The 23,500-nt window shown below is 40.6% G+C and overlaps 1 protein-coding gene across 1 annotated transcript in view; it reads left to right on the forward strand.

Moving 5' to 3' along the window:
- Tbc1d19 (TBC1 domain family member 19) overlaps window positions 1-9,892 on the forward strand; it is a 113,112-nt gene extending 103,220 nt beyond the window's left edge. The window contains exons 19-21 of the mRNA XM_028765245.1: window positions 2,228-2,343; window positions 6,900-6,970; window positions 8,635-9,892. Coding sequence (XP_028621078.1) covers window positions 2,228-2,343; window positions 6,900-6,970; window positions 8,635-8,709 — 262 coding nt within the window. The 3' untranslated portion in view covers window positions 8,710-9,892. The remainder of the gene's footprint in view (window positions 1-2,227; window positions 2,344-6,899; window positions 6,971-8,634) is intronic.
- Window positions 9,893-23,500: the final 13,608 nt, after the last annotated feature.

Here is a 23,500-nt window from a genome sequence, read left to right on the forward strand (position 1 = left end):
TATAGACAGGACAAATTTTGGATCAAAAGTTTTGTGAGTGGGTTAGTGTCTTTATTCCTTCATTGGGAGTCCTGCCTGGCTATAGGAAGTGGCCACTTCAGATTCTATATCCCCACTGCTAGGAGTCTCAGCTAAACTTTACCTCCATAGACTCGTGGGAGCCTCCCCATCCCAGGTCTCTGCCACATCCTAGAGATACCCCCCCACTGCACATCCCCTGCCAGCTTCGATTTCCAATCGTTCTTGGGGCCATCTGTCCCTCTCTCTCCACGCCTGATCCTGAATTCCCCTTCCCATTCCTTTTCCTACCCAGTTTTTCCCTCTGTCTCCCTCCTATGACTTTTGTTCTTTTTTCAAAGTGAGATTCAAGCGTCCTTGCTTGGGCCTTCCTTCTTCTTTAGCTTCTTTGGGTCAGTGAGTTATAGCATGAATATTCTGTACTATCTGGCTAATAGCCACTTAAAGTGAGTGCATACCATGCATGTCTTTTTGGGTCTGGATTACCTCGCTTAGGATGATATTTTCTAGTTCCATTCCTTTTGGCTTTAAAATTTATGGTGTTCTTGTTTTTAATAGCTGAGTAGTATTCCATTGTGTAAATGAAACACATTTTCTGTATTCGTTTTTTGGTTGAGGAGAATCTGGATTGTTTCTAGTTTCTGGTTTTTATGAGTAAAGCTGCTATGAATATAGTTGAGCAAATGTCCTTGTGGTATGGTGGAGTATCTTTTGGTTATATGCCCAGGAGTGTTATAGATGAGTCTTCAGTTAAAATTATTCCCAGTTTTCTGATAAACAGCCAAATTGATTTCCAGAGTGGTGATACAAGTTTGCACTCTCACCAGCAGTGGAGGAGTATTCCCCTTACACTTTATCCTCACCAGCATGTCCTGTCGCTTGAGTTTTTGATCTTAGCCATTCTGATGGGTGTAAGATGGGATCTCAGCATCATCTTAGTTTGCATTTTCCTGATGACTAAGGACGTTGAATGTTTCTTTAAGTGCTTCTTGGCCATATTATTATTGATACATGCTCTAATTCATTGACTCTTTCCTTGGTCATCTCAGTCTACTCAGTAATTTGGAAGTTTCATAATTATGTTTCATTTTTTACAAATAATTATTATACTATGCAATTCTACAATTTTCATTTAGTCATTCCTAATATAAACCTCATAGAACTATATACTCGCAAAGGTAGATTTTCCTATTCTAAGTCATCCTCCAGTGAGCTTTGTCCTTTTAAAGCCATCGCTGTGCAGTCTCTGTGGGAAGAAACACTATTCCTTCCCCAAAGCACTGAGAATTTGAGAAAAATGAAAATTATTGAAAGTAATAATTTAAATATATTTTTCAGTATTAAGATATTTATGGCCAAAAGTTTTCTTTTGCTTATTTAAAACATATCAAAAGGTTTAATTTGTGAATATTACTGACCAATACTTGGTCATACTAGAATCCAGAGTAATTCAACAAAGACTGTGACTCTGACCTTTCAGGGACTCTCGAGTGATTTTTAGATGCTCATAAACAACACAGAAATGTGAGAGGTTTATTTATCTCTTAGGATGCTAAAGCAACAGGCTCATTTCCTGATTCTGAGGGAAAACTGTTACTGTAAAATAGATGACTTATAAATGTGGAGACCCATACATCTTTGAATTTTTTGTAGCAAAGTGAATTCAGTTGAATTTGCCTTGTCACTAAAATGAAGGGTTTGACTAAAAATCCTAAGGGCTCTTGTTGCTTTAAACCGTCTGTCTTCCAGACTTCCTACTTGTTGCTTTACTTTATCCATTCCGTATAGCAGTTTGGCTGAGATATATGGGTAAAACTTGTTGAACTGAAAAGTAGAAAAGCACTGAATGTTCTTTAAAATATTTAGAACAACAATCCAGATTGCCATGGCTTGTCTAAAATTAAGACTATTAGAATACAGCTCTTGGTCACATGCTGAAAAACTACAGTGTGAGATTGCTTATAAATATATTTTTTATTTATATAAATAAATATAAACATAGTCATATATAAATCTTCCTCTTAATAGTTTTAAAATATTAAATTGAGGACCCACCTTCTTGCCTCTGACAGTTTACAGCTTTTAAGAAATAAGGGGTCTCATAAGATTTGCATTAATGACAGAATTGGATAGACTTTTAAATATTGCCTTTTTTTTTTAATAGGAAAGATCAAATAATAGTATTAATCCTTATTTCCCCTATCTACAGACTTCGGATATCATTTAAGTGGATGGTTCGAGCTTTTTCTGGATACTTAGCTACAGATCAACTCTTGCTTTTATGGGATAGAATCCTAGGATACAACTCTCTGGAAATTCTTGCTGGTAAGAGTAAGCATTTTTTTCCTAAAACCCATGCTGTTGCTATGTGAAGCCCTTTCCTGTTTAATACTCACTGGTTGTCATTAGAGAAGGGTCTTCATTCACCATTTCTAGTGCATGAATTTAAGAGCTTGAGCAGGCTTAGAAAACACGTTCTGAATCTCTGCACATCTGATGCATCTGTCTAACTGCTTGTTCTATTCCTGGTCCCTGTGAGATTTTGTTGCCTTTTGCTCTAAACCATGAGCTTCCTAACACTCTGTCCTGTGCCCCTTCTCAGAGAATCAGCCCCCTGCATATGTTCAAGCTCTGCTCTTCTGGTCTCAGTTAGTTATCGTAGACCTCTAGATTCCAGACCTTTTCATTTTTGCTAGTAATCTCTGTCTTCTACCCTGGTGCTGCAATTACTTCTTAGGAGACAATATCTAAAAGAAGTAATTTCAGCACCAGGGTAGAAAACAAACAAACAAACAAGTGTACCATTTCTTCCTTTGCTCAAAGAAGCCACAGAGTCATCTATTGTTGATGCTTAAGTAGTTACTACAACAGATGTACACCAGGGCAGTCCCAGTGTAACACACTAGGACACGCTCCTTATGTGTACTGCACTGAGTACACACTGATCACGAGGAGTGTTAGAAAACTCCAATAGCAGGATTATCTCTACAATAATAGATGGGGCACAGGAAAGCTGGCAATGTTGTTTACTTACTTCCTTTACTATTAAAAATCACCTCTCTGGAAAATTGTGGAATTAAGGCTGATGTAGAAAAGTAATCTGCCAAGAGTATTCTCTGGGCACCATATTAACATTTTCTTGAATGTCAGAAGCCCATAATATTTGGGCAACATTTGGAAAGGTGAAATTAGAAACACTATAAAGTGCCATGAGGATAAAAGCTACCCCAGATGCAGGAAGACTGCCATTGGTTGATGCTTCAATAGCTCCCAGCATCCTTCTCTCATTTTTCTTAAAACTCATACAGACTTGTTAGAGAAGAACTGTCTGTCCTCATCATGTTAGCCAAAGGCTGGTGAAAGATCATCTAGGAATGGAAGGAATGGCAGAGAGTGTCTGGCTTTTCAGACATTTCTAACAAACTGCCCTTATCCTCTGGTGTAATACTTAAGTGCTAGGTAATCCTGCCCTTCTCAGAGGGCCCATCTCTTTAAAGATAATATGGCTTATTAACATGTGCCCTTCTTAGGGCCTTTGAGATGGCTCAAAGTAAAGATGCCTACTGCCAAGTCTGACAACCTGAATTAAATACCCAAAACCCACATGGTGGAAGAGAGAACCACAAGTTGTATTCTACACAATATGATTTCTATACACATACCATGGTTTCCATATGTGCACCATAGCACTCACACCCACACACATACATATCTGCACACACATACACCCACGTGTGCACACACACACAACAACACAACTTTTAAAATTAAAAGCATCCCTCTTTTTCTTTTAAAGATTGTGTGTGTGTGTGTGTGTGTGTGTGTGTGTCCACAGACACTAGAAGAGGGCATCAGATCTCATGGAGCTAGAGTTGCAGGCTGGGAACTGACCTCAGGTTATGTGAAAGAGCAGCAAGTGCTCTTAACCTCACGACATCTCTTCAGCTCTAGACCTGCCCCTTTCAAACCAAGATTGGTTCATGGTTTTCTCTACGTTCATTCCCCTTCCATAGAGCCTTCTAGTTTCCCCACAAAGCAGTCTGGTTTTCTGCTACCACTTCCAAATGTCTGGATTTGATATTTCACCAAGTTCCTCTCCTCCTGGTCTACCAGACACTAGGGAGAGCATACTCCACAGCCTTTGGCCTCATTTCAGAGATAATGTTGGGCGAGCATTAAAGGAGGGTGCTCAGTGTGAGGAAGTACTTTCTCAGAGAGGGATTAAGTAGAGTGAGCTCTGTGTCACCTGACAAGTGGCAAAGTTTTAATGTGAAAGAAGCTTCGAGTTAGCAAACTTCAAGGCCCCTCCAGACTTAAAGTCTCTGACTTTGTTTCCTCATCACGTACGGAGCTGAAGGGAAAGGGAAAGAAAAGTGTGGAGGATGCTAGATTAGCATCTCTGCACAGAGGCTCTGTTAACCCAATATAGTAATTAAGATCGGACTGTCAGTGAGGAGGAACTGATGCACATGGCACATCGACTCACTTTCTCGAATGCTCTCAAAACTCAACAGGGAAGAAATCTAGAACAGGTACCCATGAAACTGGGGGTTTGGGAGCGCCCAACCTTGGAAGTCACATAAAAGTCTGTAATCATAGATCATTGCATGTAGAGATACATAGATTCAGATTGATTATGTCACACATAATTAATGATACAGCCATTTAAGGGCCATATTAAAGTATGCTATTGTAGAATCTTTAGAAATCTTTCCACAAATATATCTGTCCTTAATTATGACTTACAGACCACTTAAGAAGAGCTTAAAACAGAAGTGTCATAATGTTATCATAGGGTTTATTAAGATTAAATGAATGTGAATAGTTATTTTAAAAAACTAAACACAATTTCCATATTTCATATGAAGCATGATTTCAGTTAATATCCCAAAGTAGAGGTTCTCTCCCTATGGCAAGCAAGCCTGTTCTGAGCAGAAGGGCTGGACAAACTCAACATGAAGCAAACAGAAAGGCACTTGTGTGATGTGACACCCAGATAAATAAAGGCTATGAGCACACATTTGGATGCTGAGTTCAATTAGTGGACTTACCTACCTTTGGACAGCTGACCTCCATCTGAGACTCTTTCCTGCTACATCAGAATATTTGGACATCCTGTCAAGCTTTCAGCCAACTGCTCAACTATATACAGGGATGAAAGTGGGTATCATATTTCTTAGCTTTAAAAATGTTTCCACTCTCCAAAGCATGATTCCAGATAGTGGGAAGCGATAAAGAATTGCTGGCCTACAGAAATGGTTTTGATATTCTTATGAGCACAATGCCCCATGGCTTTAAATTCATCTTTAATCCTTTTCAGTGAAAGAGAAAATCCTTTGATCCCAGTCTCCTATATGCCTTGTTTCATGGTGAATAATTCCAGTTGACTTACTTTTAATTGTACTATTACTATCCCCTCATTTTCTCAATGGGCTTCCTGTCTAGTTATGGTGATCCTGCCAAGACTTCTCATCCTCAAGCAAAATGCCTGGTTGTGCTGTTGCCTACCTGGGGTAGTGTAGAGGCCTGGACAGCAAAAGCCTGACATCCATTCCTCAAGCAGAGCCTTCTGCCTGTGAGGGCCCAGGACCACACAGTCTTCCCTTGTAGGCAGTGTCTGGAAAGTCCTCTGCAGTGCATCAAAGCTGCCCCTCCCTAGAAGAGCTCGCAGGGCTCGTCAGGGCCGAGTCCCTACTCCTTGTCTTTGGACTCAATAGGAAAATCATGCAAAGGTCACCTGCACAGGCTTTAGAACCAGTCATAAGTATCAGCTCTACCATTTCTACCTGTGTGACCACAAACGTGTCAGCCAGTACACTGTGCCTCAGTTTCTACAGTGTCAAAATGGACTTGACAGTAGTGCTTAATGCAGAATGCACGGGATGAGCGTTAAGTGCCAAGGTTATTCTGACAGTAAATTATCGTTTAAAAGTTTGTATTAGCTGTGCAGTGCACCTAGGAACCAGTGTCCTGAGTCATTTTCAGTGCTCATTACCACACATTCCCCAACTGTCAGTGCTCTAAAGGGTAGGCAGTGCACTAGCACCTCAGACTTCATCCATGGGGAACAGAGGTAGAGTTGGGAGTCCTTTCCAGGAAATTTTACCTCATCAGGGTCACCTGTTTCATGCATGCATCCTCTGCTCTGTGTAGTAACTCTTCACTCTCATGGAGTTTCGTGGTCGCTTCTACAGTGATAAATGGCGCGTGCTTACCTGGCCCTTGTTATGTGTGCTTAACAGGAACAAATAGTCTGTTTTCTACTTAATGTCTGTTACTAAACTTCAAACTGTTTATATATTTTCAAAATGTCAACTTACTGTAACTTGTAATGTTACAAGCTAACATTGTAAATATCAAGATTAGCCCAACAACAGCCTTCTGCATAGAAATATCCATTTGTGATACTAAGAAAGTCAATAATTAGTACACAAAATATAAATATAACAAAATATTATAACATCACTTTTTAAAGTTTGTATACCCATGTTTATATCAGGATACCTCCCTCAAACATATTAAAATAAGTTTTTAAATTTTAACTTCATATTCCAAAGGCTTCTCAATATTATATACTAAAGTCTGTGAGATATTAGAGCACATTTCAAGTTATAGTGCTAGTTGTAGGTGTGAAAGAAATCATTTAAAAATGATTTTTAAGAACATAAATGTTTCTTTCTCCAAACTGTGGAACTCACTCTGTGAAGGAGGCAGGCGCCACTCTCTAGAATAGATGTCCCACTCGTTATGAGTCCTGAGGCAGAGGGCAGGGCAGCAGCTGCACTGCCTCGCTCCTTTGCCTTCTCACAGTGGCTGGGCACAGCATGAGCGTCTGGGCTGCTGAGGAGGCCACCGCTGAAATAGTGTGCGTTCTTTTCCAGTGCTGGCAGCTGCCGTGTTTGCTTTCCGAGCAGTGAACCTGATGGAGGTGACATCACTGGCTGCAGCTGAAGTAAGGATAAGTTTCACTCCGATGAGATGGAAATAGTTCCTGAGAGGCCGCCAGGCCGGCACTTTAGTGTCTGCTGCATAGGACACGCACTCCTTGTAGCTGAATCTTGTAACTCGGGTAAAACCTATAAATTCTGAGTTAAGTATTATTAAGTACTCAAATTTCCTTAATTACTTGAAAACAACCTTCTTATGAAAGGTCATAAACAAGATTATTACAGGAAACCATTATAACCATTATGGGAAACCAGATACCTAGTGATTTTAATTGAAACCATAAGGGGTTATGGCAGACTTTCTTGTTGTTGCATATGTGTTACAAACAGGAAAACTAGTTGAAAGAGTTAAATAGTATTCATTTGAAGGACGTACTAATGACTCAGGCTTTGGATTCTTTCTGGTAGTGAATGATTTGAAGCTGATTCCTCCTTCTTTCCTTCCTTCCTTCTTCCCTTCCTTCTTTCCTCCCTTCCTTCCTCCCTTCCCTTTTTATGTCATGTCTGTTTATTTCTATCCATCTCAGAAACAGTATGGTTCTAAGATTCTTGCTGGTGCTTCACCATTAACCTCTCTCTTCCTGCTCTTTTGTGACAACATTTTCTTTCCTATTCGCCAGTACCTGTGCTTGTCCCCCTGCCACCAGGTGTATGTATGTGACCCTTGGGGTTTAATTAGGGTTGCTTTCAGGAGTTCAGGTATAGGGTTATTTACTGACGTATGGGCAACTTACTAGCAGCTAAACCACTGAAGAAAATGATGCCCTTCCTCCATTGGCCATTAACTATCATGAACTAAGGAGTGTTGAAAGCCTGTGACCCTGTTCCCCATACAGGGAGCAATTTTAACAGGCTTAAACTTATACAGGCCTGCCTCATGAAGGCCGCCAAAGTCACAGCCCTGCAGCCTATCCTCCACCTCTTACATTTTTTCTGCCCCTTTTCCACAATGTTCCTGAGCTTTAGTAGCAGGCTGAGCACTTGAAAATCCCCAAACAATTTAATGGTATAAGACTCAGATTAGCCCTAATGTATGGGGGAAGCCCATGAGAGGGACTATTCTCAGTTAACTGTTGTTTGAGGGCTATCATTCTTCTCAGCGGTGTAACCACTGATAAACTTTAAAGGTGATTCTTGCAGTGATAGAATCTTTAGGTGTCTTTATACCTGAGATATGGTTCACGTAAGTAGTGCCTGCCAGGTGCTGTACTTGTTATCTCTCAGGGATGGAAGCATTGTCCTTCAATAGCCCTCTACGTGTTGTGTATAAAGGGAAGAGGATGTTTATATGTCTTGCAACTGAATAAATATTAGCTCTATCTCAACAAGACTCCCTGCAGTCATTTACTCTCTACACTAGAGTAACGGGTCTAGGATTCACAATGGAGGATTATTTATAGAAGCGAGCTGAAATGCTAGACCTAGAACCCCGCAGCCGGCCTGTGTGTGAGCAGAGTGCAGTGCTGCTGTTGGGGCACTTTCTTATGTGCACTTCAGATTGTGTACATGTTCAGAGAGTCGGAGGAGGAAGTTGTAGCACAGTGAGAGACTGAAGCCAGCAGAGAACTTAGCAGGAATGGCCCGCCAAGGTCATACAGAGCAGTGTTTCTGTTGTTCGTGCTTTGACAGACCTTGGTGCTAATAATTCCTTTTTGGTTCTTTGTTCCAGGCAGTTCTGGCTGACCTTTCTACTTTAAAAGTTATGCCTCTTCTTCAAATTTTTCTGTTTGCTACCATCACCTGATCTTCGAGGTCGCCTCTAGCTTTTCATTAGAAACTAATCATGAACTATGCAAACCCGCATACAACCAGAATTAAACTGTGCACATAAGCCAATAAAGATCATGTTCCTTCCTCGGTTAAAGCTAAGAAGTTTTCACTTTTTAAAACAATAACCCTACACACCAAATACTGCGCTTGCATGCTGATGATTGTCAAGAGAGAAGCAATAGACATCAGTTCTGCTGGACCGAGCATCCTACATGCAGATTCCTAACTCGTACCAGGCACGTACCGCATATGCAATAAGAACTAAAGACACTGTAATAAACTTGAAGAGGTAACATAGCTTCTTGTCAGTTTGTAAACTTCTCCCTAGATAATAGTTTTCTTTTAGAAATTGCTCCCCACTAAAGCAAATTGGTTGGATGGGGCTTGAAAAGGCTTGAAAATAATACATTTGAGAGCAATTCAAATGTACTTTGGTATTTTTATTAAATTTTAATTTATGATGGATTTTCAGATCCCTCCCGTTTTATTTCTTCATTAAACATTGCTATTGGAAAAAGGTATACAGAGATCTCCAATATTGTTTTGGCTTGTTTTTGTTGTTGCTTTTTTTTTTTTTTTTTAGACAGTCTTACATAGCCCAGGCTCTCCTCAAACTCACTGAGTAGCAGATGATGGCTGAATTCCAGATCCCCTTGCCTCCATCTGCCAAGAGCTGGGATTACAGGTGTGTCCCACCACACCTGCCCCCATCCGATAACAGTTCATTCTTTCCTTTGGAAGTCAGAATGCATAGAGGGATCCCTTTGCACTTTCCAGCCTGCCTCCCATCTTTTACACAGAAGCCTTGACACTGCTGATGCTTGGTGCCAGATTCTGTTTCCTTGGAAGAATACAAGGAGGAGGAATCAAACCAGCTCTGCTTTGCTGAGGCATTGTCCTTCCACATTGACTTCAGAGCAGACCGGCTCAGAGACATCACAAGTATTCATTCATTCTAGAGCGGAAGCCATTGTTCAAGGCACTGGGTCTTATATTAGTGTTTATTATAAGCAAAGGGGTTTGTTTTGTTTTATATTTCTTAATGATATGCCATTTCAGTACATGGAATAATAGAATGTAAAGGAAAAAACATTGTCTTCTGATATTAGGTGAAAATTGAAGATGCTGATCACTCTAATAAAACTCAAATCAATAGATTCTTTCCTTATCTGAAATTTATTAAGTTTTATCCAAATGTATCTTACAAATATGTTATTTTTACAGCATATATTTGGAAAACTATGATATTCAACATAATACTTCAAGTGTGGTGAATTTGGTGTCAATAGCTTACTGAAAATCTAAATTTTCTTATTCATCAGGTACTTGCTGACTTATTGAAGTCTAAACAATTTACTCTGTGATTGATTCTTAATAAGTCCCCATCTTACTGTTTTGGTGACACAGCCGCCACACCATATGTCTTGCCGTTGTGCATGTCCAGGTGCCCCTCCATGGAGGGGACAAGCCTGATTCTTGGGCTAGTGTCCCCCTTTGTCACAGTGGCAAAACTATTAGGAAGCAGTTGTGTTTTAGTGATTTACTAGTTAGAGACATTGTAGTTGCCTGATACACTCCGCTGGAGAGTTCTTCTCCTAAATATGGTGTTATTAATTTTTACGTGACATTTTAACTCCAACTGCTAGAAGGTAACATGTGAAAAATGCCCAGCTTCATTTGCATGTGTGTTGCATTTCTTGACAGCTTCAGATTATGTGTGTTGAGAAATGAATCTTTCCATAATAGGTGCTTTCATTCAGTGCAATCTGCTCTAGCCAGTCACTCTGAATTTCAGTCCCAGACCAAAGCTGATAGGCAACTTCACACTTTGCTGCTATGGCAAACCTCTGCATTGCTGCTGTTTGTGGCTGGGTAAGCACTATATAGAGAACAGTCGGGCTGTTCTGCCCATTCCATCCCTTACTGTGCTTCTTCATACTGCCTCCCTTGGCTTCCTTCCACTGGCCTTCTCCTGGGCTATCTTTGATCAACCAATGACACCCCCTTCCCTTCTGCTCTTCCAGTGACCACAGAAGTCTGGTAGGCAAGTGGTGACCTGCTAGTGGCCGTGAGCATATAGTAAAACAGCCTCACGGGCAGGTTATGTTTGGTTCTTCTGAATTCAGTTCACTAACACACACCATGGCTTTATGTATGGAAGAACGTGTCTAACCATCTCTGGACCAGGATGTTTTGCTTGTGCAGTTTCCTGGCTAACTAAAAATTCAAGCTTGACTTAACTGCCTCCCCAGGGCTTCTTGCTCAGCCTGGGCTCTCTCCTCCTACTCCACAGGGAGAAGAGATACCAGTAAGATTTTACTTTCTCCACTATGTAATCCAAAGCTTAGCTTGATCCCCATATGTAATTTCTTCCTTCTTGACTCCAGAAGTCTCTAATCTATTTCTATTGTTCTTTAAATGCTGACCAGTCTGAGTTATTTCTGTGTTTACAAAGTTTGACTACTTATTGCTTAAAGGATGAAATGTCTGCTCATTAGCATAGCAGGAATAATTCCTCATGCCTGGCCTTTCCATTTCTTTGTCCCATGATGATCCATTCCCATGCATCTCAACCTCAGCAAAATGCAAGACAATCTTCAGCCAGTTCCAGATGTTCATTTCCTCTCTATAAAAGGAGCCCACATGTTCAAGGTCCTCCTCAGAAAAGACTCATCTGTTGCCAAGATATGGTGGATCCTACATATTAGAATTATTTCTGTGTCTTTGTTCATCCATGAATGTGGTGCTTATAATAGTGGGTATTGTTAAGGTCATTGTCATTGATTTCCTAGCTGTCCAAGTCACAAGAAGAGATTGTCTACATGAGTTTGTATTTCCTGAGTTGTTCCAAAGTTTTTGGAATACGCTTTTTCTTAAACATTACAAATATCCATTCTCATCCTTCCACAAAGGCTCTGAGCCTTACTCACTGTTTGTCTCTTAACTGTGTGCTTCAGGTGACACTGACTCCTAGCCCCAAGCTCTCTGGGTTGGTCAAGCAGTCACATGTGCCATCCCACTGGCCATGGGATGAATGACTTTGATATCAACTCAAAGTCTATGACCAGTGAAAGCCAAAGACACTTGGTTAGGAGTCTCTGGTTTAACCTTTCAGGGAAGCTGAATGTGAGAAAGAAAGACTATGACAAAGATCCAGTATCTTGTCAATGGAGAGACAGAAAAGCTGCTCTTGGTCCTTGTGGCTCATCAGAATGCACCCTAGTAGGCTTCTGCTGGACCCTTTTGTACACAAGCGAAAGGATTTCCTTTGTTCTTTTTAACAGAACGGATCCTAATGTCTGTAGCTATTTCCCTTTGAGCTTGAGATCTATTAGATGTAAAAGCCCAGTCCCCACACTGTTCAAACTGGTGGAGGACTTCTAAACTCTTTAGTCAAGGCAGAACCGTGGCCTTACAAGGATAAAGCCTATCTTCCGTGCCTACCTGATATACCTAGCAAAGGTAGGTATATCTTTGACCTTTGGCCCTTTGTCATATAACTCCCTCATTTAGAATGTTTTCTCTTCTCATCTTACCTAACTATAACTTGTACCTCAGAACCTACCTCAGGTGATACATCATCAGGAAGACTGCTCCTCATACCTAAGTCAGCCCACGCCATGCCACTGTCCTAGCTTGCCCGTGTACTCTGCTACATGGCAACTCCTCGAGGGCAAAACCTGGTCTCATTTTAGCTCTCCGTCTCTAGAGCCAAGCATAGTCCTTCCCCCATTATAGGCTTACTAAGTGTTTACAAGTGAATGAATGGGGCCATCGAATTCTGCAGTCATTTTACTTGTGATGAGGACACTGTTCAGAGTGACATCTTGTCCAGCATCATGGAGCCATTTTACCTTTAGTTTCCTAGTTTCCTAAGGAGAAAGTTTCAAAGGGAATAATATCTTGAGAGGAGAAAAGTAATGGCTTTATTTTTTTTCATTTAAGTGAATATGTATACAATAAAACTTTACATATGTAAAGTAGAATTTTCTTTAAGTGTACAGCTTGGTACGAATGTATGTACCTATGTCACCACTTTTGATAATTGAGGTAGCAGAATGTTCCCTTTGTGCCCTTCCTATTCAGTCCGCTGCACACTCGCAGGGGGGACTCCAAACAGTCACATAACGTGCTGGGATTCACATTGTGGCATTGGTAGTTCACTGTCAGTTACAACCGAATACATACCTTCATAGAGGCTCACATCTTCCTTTCCATGAGGCAAATGCCGAACATAACAGGTAATGTGAGTCACAGGGACACACTTGTTTACTGTCCTAAGAAGTGAACTAATTCCACCATTTACATTCCCAACAATGCAGGAGTTGCAGTGGTTCCAGGTCCTGGTTATCTTTGTCTTAATTAAGCCAATAGGCGGGCATGGTTTTTCTGTTCTTTCCCCAGTTAGAGATAACAACATCTTCTTATGCTTAGTTGCTGTTTATACGTGTTATTATTTCATAGTTAAATCTTTTGTTCATTTAAATCAGTTACCTTCTTATTACATGTTAAGACTTCTTTATTGTGAATATAGCTGAGAAATCCCATTCTGTGGGTTATCCCTTATATTAACTATTCCTTTTTTCTTTTGAATTTTTATTTAAAAATTTGCCCTCACTCATATTTACATACAGTTCATTATTTCCCCCACACACAACACTAATTATCCTTTTCAAGAGCAAAAGCTTTAATTTTGTTGAAAACAAACTTAGCATCTTTTTTCTTTTAAAGGGGTTTTGTGTACTATGTATAAAATACTTATGTAACTCAAAGTTACAGGTACTTTCTCCATGTTTTCCTCTATAAACGTTATAAATTTAGCTCATTCATTTAGAGCTATGTTTTTTCCTTGAGTTCCTTTAGTGTATGTGACAAGTCAAGGGCTAAGGTTCATGTTTACACTCAGGTACCCACCTTTGCTAAGCAGACCACTTTCTCTTCTGCATCAATATCTCTATAAAGTCAGGAGGAGGTACTCGCTGGTATTTGGACTTGATTTTATTTCCTGTGGATTTGTGTCCGTCCTTACTGTAACAACATGGCACCTTGATTTTTGTGGATTTAGAGCAAGTCTTGGGATTGACTGTTCACTTATGTCACAATTATTTAAGCTATTTCAGTATTATTGCTTTTCTAAATAAATTTTAGAATCAGCATTTCAGTTTTCCACAAAATAGTTTGTTAGGATTTTTTTTTAAAATACACAACATTAGCTCCATAAATAGGTTTAGGAACAATTGATATCATAATATTGAGCTTTCCAGTCTATGAGCACAGTATATAGCTTCCCATTTCCTTAGCCCTTTTAAATTTTCACTCAATAATATAGTGTCATTTTGAGTGGACAGTTTTTGCACATATTTTGTTTAAACTATCCCTAGTTATTTTACATTTATGTTATTGTAAATTATATTTTTAATTTTCAATTTCCAGTGTTTTGTTGTTAATATATATAAATACAACTAAATCTTTTATATTGACCCTGTATTCTAAGATCTTGAAAAACATAATACTTGTTATCTTTTCTTGTAGCTTCCCTAGGATTTTCTACATATATAATATACCAACTGCAAATAAAGATAATATTACTTCTTTCAAATCTTTGTGCCTTTGGTTTCTTTTCTTCCCCCTCCTACCCCCCCCATCTCTTTGCCACTAACTAGAACCTGCAGTAAATTACAGGAAGATTTCTTCCTAAACAATTCAAATCATCTCTCTCCATGCCATGATCAAATAGAAATGAGCAGGAAGAAGCCAAAAGAGGGAGAAGAGAATCAAGTTAGCCAAGTCACCCAACTAGTGCAGTGCTAGAGCAGAGCCGTCTGTAGCTCTTGCTATCTCAAAGAGCAGCTGACCATAGTCATACCACACCAGGTCTCCTCCTTTGCAAATGAAATAAATTATAAAGCTCCCTTTACCTAGAAAGCATAAATTATCTCTAATATGCAAACTGCCCTGAACACATAGTACACAAAGCTTGCCACCATCGCCTTGGATGATGGACCATCACGCAGATCAGAGAGAGGAAGAGAAGAAGGGAGAGAAGAAAAAGATGGAAAAGGTCACACCTCTTTGTATGCTGAAGGACTATTTCCTCTAGACATGAATGAAAATGGTAATGATATGTGTAAGAAATGTGACAGAACTGAGACTGTATGCAAGGATGCTTCATGTGGGTACAGCTAGCAAGACTCCACACTAAGAGTAGTCCCCAACTCTGTCAGAGGTCTGCATGATGTAAGGCTGGGATTCAAATACAGAGATCTAGGACAAGGAGCTGAACTCTTCCTGAACAGAAAGCCAACCCAAAATTTAGCCCTAAAAGTCCGTGGACTCAGTAAAAGAAAAAAAAAAAGACACCACCGCCCTTGGTGACATTCCAGATTCTTCTTTCCAATATAAGTACTCGTTGTATGAAGACACCTCCCAGCATGACCAGGTCTCCCTTCATTTCTAACGTACCACCAAGACACCTCACCCAAGTGAGGGAGATGAGAGGGAAAGAAATCTACAAACAGCATTTGCATATTAGTCACCCTTGAGCTAGAAGCGAAGAAACTAGACAACGTGTTTGCAAATTTTTCCACATATAAATATTTTCCCAATTATTTTGCTGACACTCTACCAAAAATGCACTAAAATTCTACTTGCACCATTGCTACCTAGCCTTTACAAGCTTTCCTTTCTTCATCTGCGATATATAAATGAATGTCAATTAAATAGGACTTACTCTGTTCACCACTCTAGGGGCAGAATGGACTTAATAAATGGGTTAAACTCCATGTAATACCCAACTTTATTCAGAGCATCAGGCAATTTATATTCTGAGAGTAAAGAGAATTGGCATGAGTAAAGTGTCCAGTCAAGGCAAGCCGCACATGATGGATAAGCAGCACACAGCAAAAACGTTTTTTCCATAGAGGTATATAAACAAATAACAATAGCCAGCTGTACTGACTAATATGAAGTACACTCACCCCTATCTGCTACATCTGGGAGGGGCACAAAAACACATTCCAAAGAAAATCCCATGTTTTGAAGCAACTGAAATTACAAAATTCTTGTCTGTTTTCTTGGTGTTTTCTCACAAGTACTAAGAATTTTCACACTTCCATTCCTGGACTGTGTTCCTACACTGGTCCTCTGAAGATGAAAAGAGAATTCCTCTAAAACATTTAACACTAGGAAGGTGAACTCCCAAGGACAAAAGACACTACTCATTGCCTGGGTTATACAACTAAAAGGTAAGTACTCATGCAAAAAACAAAAAGCAAAACAATCCCTTCCCCCCAAAAAAAAACTGAACAGCAGGCTCCATCAAAAATGCTTTGCCATTTTGAGTTTTCTAATAACAAATTTTGTGACTAGTCCATACTATACATCCCTCACAGAAGTTTACACTGCACACAAGGGCATTAGAGACTCAGAATGCTTACAGTGAAATAATCTGAGCGAGCACCTGAGACCCTTGGTGTTGTACATCTTGTAGGTTAGGCTTCCTCAAAACACAGTCTAAGAGGATTCCCAATTTGGAATGATGGAGATTAAAGACCAAATGTGCCTCTCTAAAATCATATGATGGACTTCAACACCCAGTGGGGTGAGATCAGAAGGTAGACATTGTGGAAGGTAACTGTGCTTCCGAGAGACCAGAAGATTAGAGCCCCCATGGTGGAGCTAATGTTCTTATAAGTAAAGAATGGGACTGATACTTTCTTCCTAAGTGTCCATCCGAGGCCTCTTGAACACATGGCGAGATGACGGCCACCTACAAGCCAGTAGAAGGGCTCTCAGAGTGAAGCCTACCTTGTTGGCACCCTGGACATTCTAGCCTCCAGAACTAGGAAAAATAAATATTTGTTGTTTAATCCACCCAATCTATAATATTTCAATGTGGCACCTCAAGGAGTCTAAGGAGACAGATGCAGCAGAAGCAGATTTAGCAGGAGGAACAACCGTTCTCAAGTTTAGACTAAATACTCAGTGCTGTGAGCCCCAACTCACTGCCTTGCCTGCATGAAGATTCCGTTATGCAATCTAAGAAGAAGGCTCCCAGGAAGTCAGTGATCTCCTAGGAAGAGAAGGCTGCGGGTGCAGAAAGGACAAAGCAACAAGAGTCTGAAGAAGGGACAGAGGGACCAGAAAAGAGAAAAATGCACCAAGAGAGAAAACTAAGCACCAAACATATCTCTCAACTATGCAGCTGAGAGCTTCCCTCATGTAAGAAAAAAAACTACTCAAGGTCAACAAAAGAACTACTCAAATAGAAGGAAAGGGAACAAATCTTCAAGCTCACATGAGGCCCAGAATAGTGCCTGTTCTCACCAGGCAGAATGAAGAACTTCCTAATACCTAGAGCATTAGGTAGTAAGCTCAGAAGGGGTTTGCCCCATCAAGGGAGGAAAATTACTTCTAGATTATGTGTTATTCTGGTCATTTCCTGCAAATATTTAAAAGACTCAAAAGGATTAAATGATTCCCAGGTAATTTATCCTAGAATAAAATAGAAAATTATAAGAATACAAACGTACCCAGCACCCAATAAGGTAAGATTTACATACTAGGCACTTCGTTTAAAACATTTGAACAAAATTAATAAACTGAAATTGACATTGATGATAGAATGTGCAAAATATAAAAGGTGCTTATCAATTTGTCCTATTTGTGCAAGAAGGTAGAGAAGAAGCTGGCTGCAGTAAGTGGAGTTTTGGGAGACATTGTTAATTAAACCATGTGTATTATGTGCCTGAGGGTATATATATATATACATACACACACATACATACACATCCTATGCATGCAGGTATCTGTGGAGCCAGGGCTGGGAGTCCAGTCCCCTGGAACTGGAGTTACATGTGGTTGTGCGACATCGTGTGAATGCTGGGAACCAAACCCAGTCCTCTGCAAGAGCAACAAGTGCTCTTAACTGCTGTGGCCTCCTCCAGCTCCAGGGATGATACCTTGTAAAGTTGCAAGACAAGATCCTAGAGAAAATACAACATCTTGCATGCAGAGAAAGGGGATGCTTTAAAAGTAGGTTAGACCTCTTGGAAGAAACCACTGGAGTGAATCCTGAGGATACCACAACAGAAGCAACCCAAAATAAAACAGAAGAAATCATCAGTAAAGTGTGAACTTTAAACAACCTGGGCTGTGTGTGTGGTGCTGCATTGTGTACTGAAGATTTTGTTAACAGGGTTGATTTTGTGTTCAGTGTTTTTATATATTTTAAGTGCTATGAAAAATAAACAGAAGATTAAACAAAAACTAAGTAGGACAAAGGAAATAATAAAGATCACAGCCAAAATGTATGACCTAGACAGAACTAGAAAATATAAAAATGGAAAGCTCTTTGATAAGACCAGCATAATTAATAAACCTCTGTATGAGCCAATTGGGGCACAAAATCACCAGTATTCGAAACATCAGAGATGATATCCACGTGGAAACGTGAAGAACTTCATGACTATACGTCTGATGGCAGGCAGTGTCAGCATTCTGACTTTGCTATTGTCTCAAGTTGTTTTGCTTCTGGATGCTCTGGGAATATGTGTATCGTGGCCAGGAGCCAGACTTACTCAGAAATAGGCTGCCTTCTTTGCAATGCAAACAGGCTACCAGGTCCTTACTGTGACTTTTATGACCTAACCACAGACTCTACCTGGCAGGTCTCAAGGGAAAAAGCTGAAGCTTTTCCCCTTTTTCTTGAAGAGGTCCCCAAGCTGGTACAGTACCTTGTCCGCAGTCATGGGCTTTTTGTTCCCACCCCAGGTGCATTTGAGGCCTTCCACAGACCTCTCTCTTCTTTTTCTGGGAAAGAAACAGAGACTGAAGATACTTTCCTCCAAACTGGCTCAGTGCCCAACTCGTTCTCACAGTCCCTTCTCCCGTCTCCAGGTCCCCAGCTCTGTTCCGTATTCTATTGGGGTACATTCTCCTCACTGGTCCTGATCTACCTGACTTATGCCCGAAACTGTTTCTTGGGGTTGGGGGGGATGAGCAGCCTGGGGCGGGGGGTGGGGGTGGGGTTGGGCAGCCTTCTTTTCTAGGTTACTCTCCTTTTTTGCCGCCCTAGTAAAGGACTAACTCGATGTCTGATACTTTCACCTAGGCTTGTTGCCTTAACCAACTCGCCACTCTGATACCAGGCGACTTTGACTCTTGACAGTATGAATCACAGAATCACATATCAACTTCTCAAAAAAGAAAAGGCTTGTCCCAGGCGCTGTGGGAGCTACGGGTTACCGGGCAGACATGGCCAAGTCCAAGAACCACACCACACACAACCAGTCTCCCAAATGGCACAGAAATGGCATCAAGAAACCCCGGTCACAAAGATACGACTCTCTTAAGGGGGTTGACCCCAAGTTCCTGAGGAACATGCGCTTTGCAAAAAAGAACAACAAGAAAGGCCTGAAGAAGATGCAGGCCAACAATGCAAAGGCAGTGAGTGCACGCGCAGAGGCCATCAAGGCCCTTGTGAAGCCTCAGGCCATCAAGCCCAAGATGCCAAAGGGCCCCAGCCGCAAACTCAGCCGCCTGGCTTTCATTGCTCACCCCAAGCTTGGGAAGCAGATTCAAAGCTACATAGCCAAGGGTCGTAGGTCTGCCAACCAAAGCCCAAAATTCAAACCAAGGCAGAGGCCGCAGCTCCAGCTAAGGCCCAGGCTTCAGCTCCAGCCCAGGCTCCCGAAGGTGCCCAGGCCTCTGCAAAGGCCCTATAGAAAAGGTTCCTGCCAACATGAAGCCAGACGGACTGCTGTGACACACCCACCCACATACTATTTGCAGATGACCAGTGTCCTATGCTTTTTTTTTTTTTTTTTTTTTACAAATAAACTCGAGGCAAGATATGTTTAAAAAGAAAAAAAAAAAGAAAAGAAAAGAAATGAAGGAAGGGGGTCTGGGCCCGAGCATAGAGCAGGTCACAGGCGGCAGCTCCATACCCAACACCAGAAAACTGAGATAAAGAGAGACTCCCAGGAGCTTTCATTCAGGCAGCATCCCAGGTAAAAATGAACCACCCGTAATGTCTGCAGTTAGAAGTTCTAATCCAGATGCTGGCCTCCGAACTTATACTACTCAGACCTTTGAAGGGCCACTGACAAGAACATCAAACAGCTAGAGATTGACATCACTAATCTGAAGAAATCCCTCGTTTCACCGTCTGAAGAGACCTCCTAAAATCGCAAAGATCCTTATTGGACTTGATTTACTCTAGTACAATAGAAAAGGCTGTATACAGCTCTTGACTGTGTACAACCCTCAAAGAAGAAGGTTGCCTTTACATAGGAGGTAAAAGAGAGGGTTAAAGAGAACATGAAATAGGTAGTGAAGCCTAAGAAAAATCAGAGAGAGAAAGAGACAGATGAATGCTGGTACAAGAATTGATTTGCAGCCTCTCCAAGGTTGTCAACCCTATTTCCTTCCATCTTGAAACCATTATTTGGGTTCTTTTTGCTTTTTTTCTGCTGGTCCCTGGGTCTCAAATAGGCGGACTAACTCTGTAATACAACAGATAAATAATTTGGTAGCAAAACCTACTCAGATACATTATCATAAGTTAGCTATGGAGGACCACGAGACTCAAGATGAGGTTGTTACTTTATACAGGGTGTTTCCAAAACCCATCTCCACCCAACCTAAAAAGGGGGGACTTCTCCCCCTAGACCAAGCAGAGAGGGGCCACCCAGAACCCCCTCTGACAGGCGATCTGAATTCTTGCTTAGGCTGCAAGGCTAAGCACTGCAAGGGAATATCAATAAAAGATAAAAATATCTATCTGGGTTCCCTGAGGGACAAGCCTGACTGCATAGGGGTTGATGTCAAAAGTATCCCCTCTCCAGGAAAAAGACATTGGGACGGGTATGGCCCTCATGCCTCACTGGACAACGACAGGGGGACTGGAGCCATTACAAGGTCCCCTTCAAATACTGGAGGTCAGGCCTCTATCCCCGCCTTCGCAAGTTTAGAATTGCCACAGCCCTTCTATACTTAGAGAAGGGAGGAGATGTCAGGGGCAGCCCTGCTTACACACTGTAGGCCTAAAATCAGCCACAGGCCTAAAATCAGCAATGGGCCTGTCATACTTGTATACTAACACCAAGTCTTGGGTCTCAGTGGAAGAACATTGAAACAGATGGCTATAAGCTAATGTCAACAGGCAGCTTTTTGGAAATTTATAAGCCTGAGTGGTCATGGACCTTGTAAATAGGTAGCCTTGGCAGACAATACCAGCTTAGATGGGGAAAAGCGAGTCATAGGCAGAGTCATGGTGATTTGTCCCCTGAACCTTCACCCAGCCGATACCCGGTTCTGAAGATATCTGTATTCCCCCTGAGCACCCACACTCCAGTGTCATTCCCTTCCCCACTTCCTGCCTTTCTGTGTTTATACCCCTGTGTGAATTAATTATGATTTGAGAAAAAATTAAAAAAAATAAAAAAAAGAATAAAAAAAAGAATATATACACACACACACACATCTCCATAAAAAAGCTAAAGTGTTCAGGTCATGATACTAGTTATCTAGGGTCTAGTAAAAAGACTTCAGGAAAGCCAACCCTTGTCTATTTTCACATGGTTTCATGGGACACTATAACACAGCATGTATCTCAAAGTAATTAACAGAATAAACACTGATATACTTTAAAAAAAAAGAAATGAAGGAAAGAAAGAAAGAAAGAAAGAAAGAAAGAGGAAAAAGGAAAAAGAAAGAAAGAAAGAAAGAAAGAAAGAAAGAAAGAAAGGAAAAGGAAAAAAGAAAGAAAGGAAAAAAGAAAGAAAGAACATGAAAAGGCTTCTGGGATTTTGATTAGGATTTCAAATTGAATCTTTTGATCAGTTTGGCCAAAACTGACAGTAGAACAGTTGCGCATTAATCACATGGTCCTTTTAAATTTCATTCAGGAATGTTGTCACAGTCTGTCTCTACATTTGTTGCCAGGATACAGGCCTTGCACAGCCTTTGTCAAGACAGAAAATATTGCTCAGACTAGTTTGAAACTCCTGAGCACAACTCCTCCACCTGTTCCAGCCTCTAGCCAAGCTAGGACTAAAGACCTGTGCCACCATGCTCAGCTGAGATTCACATACAAGGAATTGAGCCAGGGGCTTCCACATGCTAGACCTGCGCTCTGCCATTGAGCCGAAACCCAAGCCTATATATAAAAACAGTTTTGATATATCAAAACAGTTGATTTTTGTATATTGATCTTCTATCCTAAATGTTGGTAAGGTCATTTATTTGTTTTGGCAGCTTTATGGTAGACTGTACAACATTTCATATCTAAGTGACAATGTGGTCTGTGAGTAAAGACAGATTTATTTCCTTATTTGCAGTATGAATGGCCTTTCTTTTTCTTAGTCTTTTTTCATTGGCTAAACTTCCAATAACATGTTGAGAAGTTGAGTAAACATCCTGTATGCTCTGAATTTAAAGACAGAAGCACTCTCTGTTTGGTAAGATTGTGTAAAAAGCCCGATTTTTGCCAGTGTTTTGTCATCATGCAGTTCAGAGTGGGCTGAAACTCCCTAAATAGATGAGGCTGTCTTTAAACACATGATTCTCCTGCATCAGCTTCCTGAATACTGAGATTGCCATCTAAGCAGCCAATTTTTTTTTTATAAACACCTTTGGTCATATTCAAGAAATTACTTCTAACTTTGCTGAGTTTAATTTTAACTAGAAATCAACGTTGAATTTTGTAAAAAAAAAAATACTTCTTCTGTATGTACAGATATAAACACATGGTCTCTATCTTTGAATGGCTTAATGTGGCAGATCCGTACATTGTCTTGATTAATGTTGTACTCTGATGCTATGCTTTGGATTGTGTTTCCAAAATTCATGGTGCCAGTTTTAACAGCTTGCCTTGGGAGGTGGGCTTTTAATGCCTGGCTAAGCCATGAGAGCTCCACCCTAGCCGATGGGCCCACTACTTCCACATCTGATGAAACAAGAGGAAGACTTTTTCTATGCAGATATTGTTGCCTTTCTATTGGACTTCCCAGCCTCCGGAAATGTAAGCCAATAATTTTTTTCTTTACGACTTCTGAGTCCCATGTATTCTGTCATAATAACACAAATTGACTAGCATTAGAATAAATTACAGGGCTGTTAGAATAAACTTGATTCTTTCTCTTTATTTATTGACTATCAAGATAATGAACTGCCTATCATTCTAAAATGGAAATTTTTAAAGAAAATCATAGTGAAATCATGAATTTAAACACACTTATGAATTATTTACAGATTTCGAGACATTGTAGCTTTTGTCCCATCGAAGCTCAGATCGTTGCTATTTGGTCAGTTGCAGCCTCGTCATGGAACCTGCTGAGTCCTTTTGGGAAGTGCTCATCACTCAAAGTGTGCTTGTTGTCTTGTATGACAAGATGTCCGAGTTCATTTTGTACATTTTCTTCCCTAAACCAGAAATCAATTACCCAAACGTCCCAATTGTGTCTGTCAGTGTTAGTCATTGTAACAAAATTTGTTGTTGTTACCAGGTCTTTCCAGGTACTTGCTGGTAACTCCAGATTCCAAAACAAACTTTTTTCACTTGTTTGTATCTCTCTCCCCCACACTTACCCCTATAAACCTCAGTGACAATGGGTAAAGTATCTATGCTCACTTATTGGCTTCATCCTACAACACACATATAATAGTTGTTAGGCAGTACTAAAGTTTTACATGCTCCCCCTGTTCTAGCATGACTACTTAAACCCGAAATGGTCTAGCTGAAGCCACACATACCTCCATTGTCA

This window comes from Grammomys surdaster, unplaced genomic scaffold (genome assembly GCF_004785775.1).
Source record: "Grammomys surdaster isolate TR1022 unplaced genomic scaffold, NIH_TR_1.0 150, whole genome shotgun sequence".
Taxonomy (NCBI): domain Eukaryota; kingdom Metazoa; phylum Chordata; class Mammalia; order Rodentia; family Muridae; genus Grammomys; species Grammomys surdaster.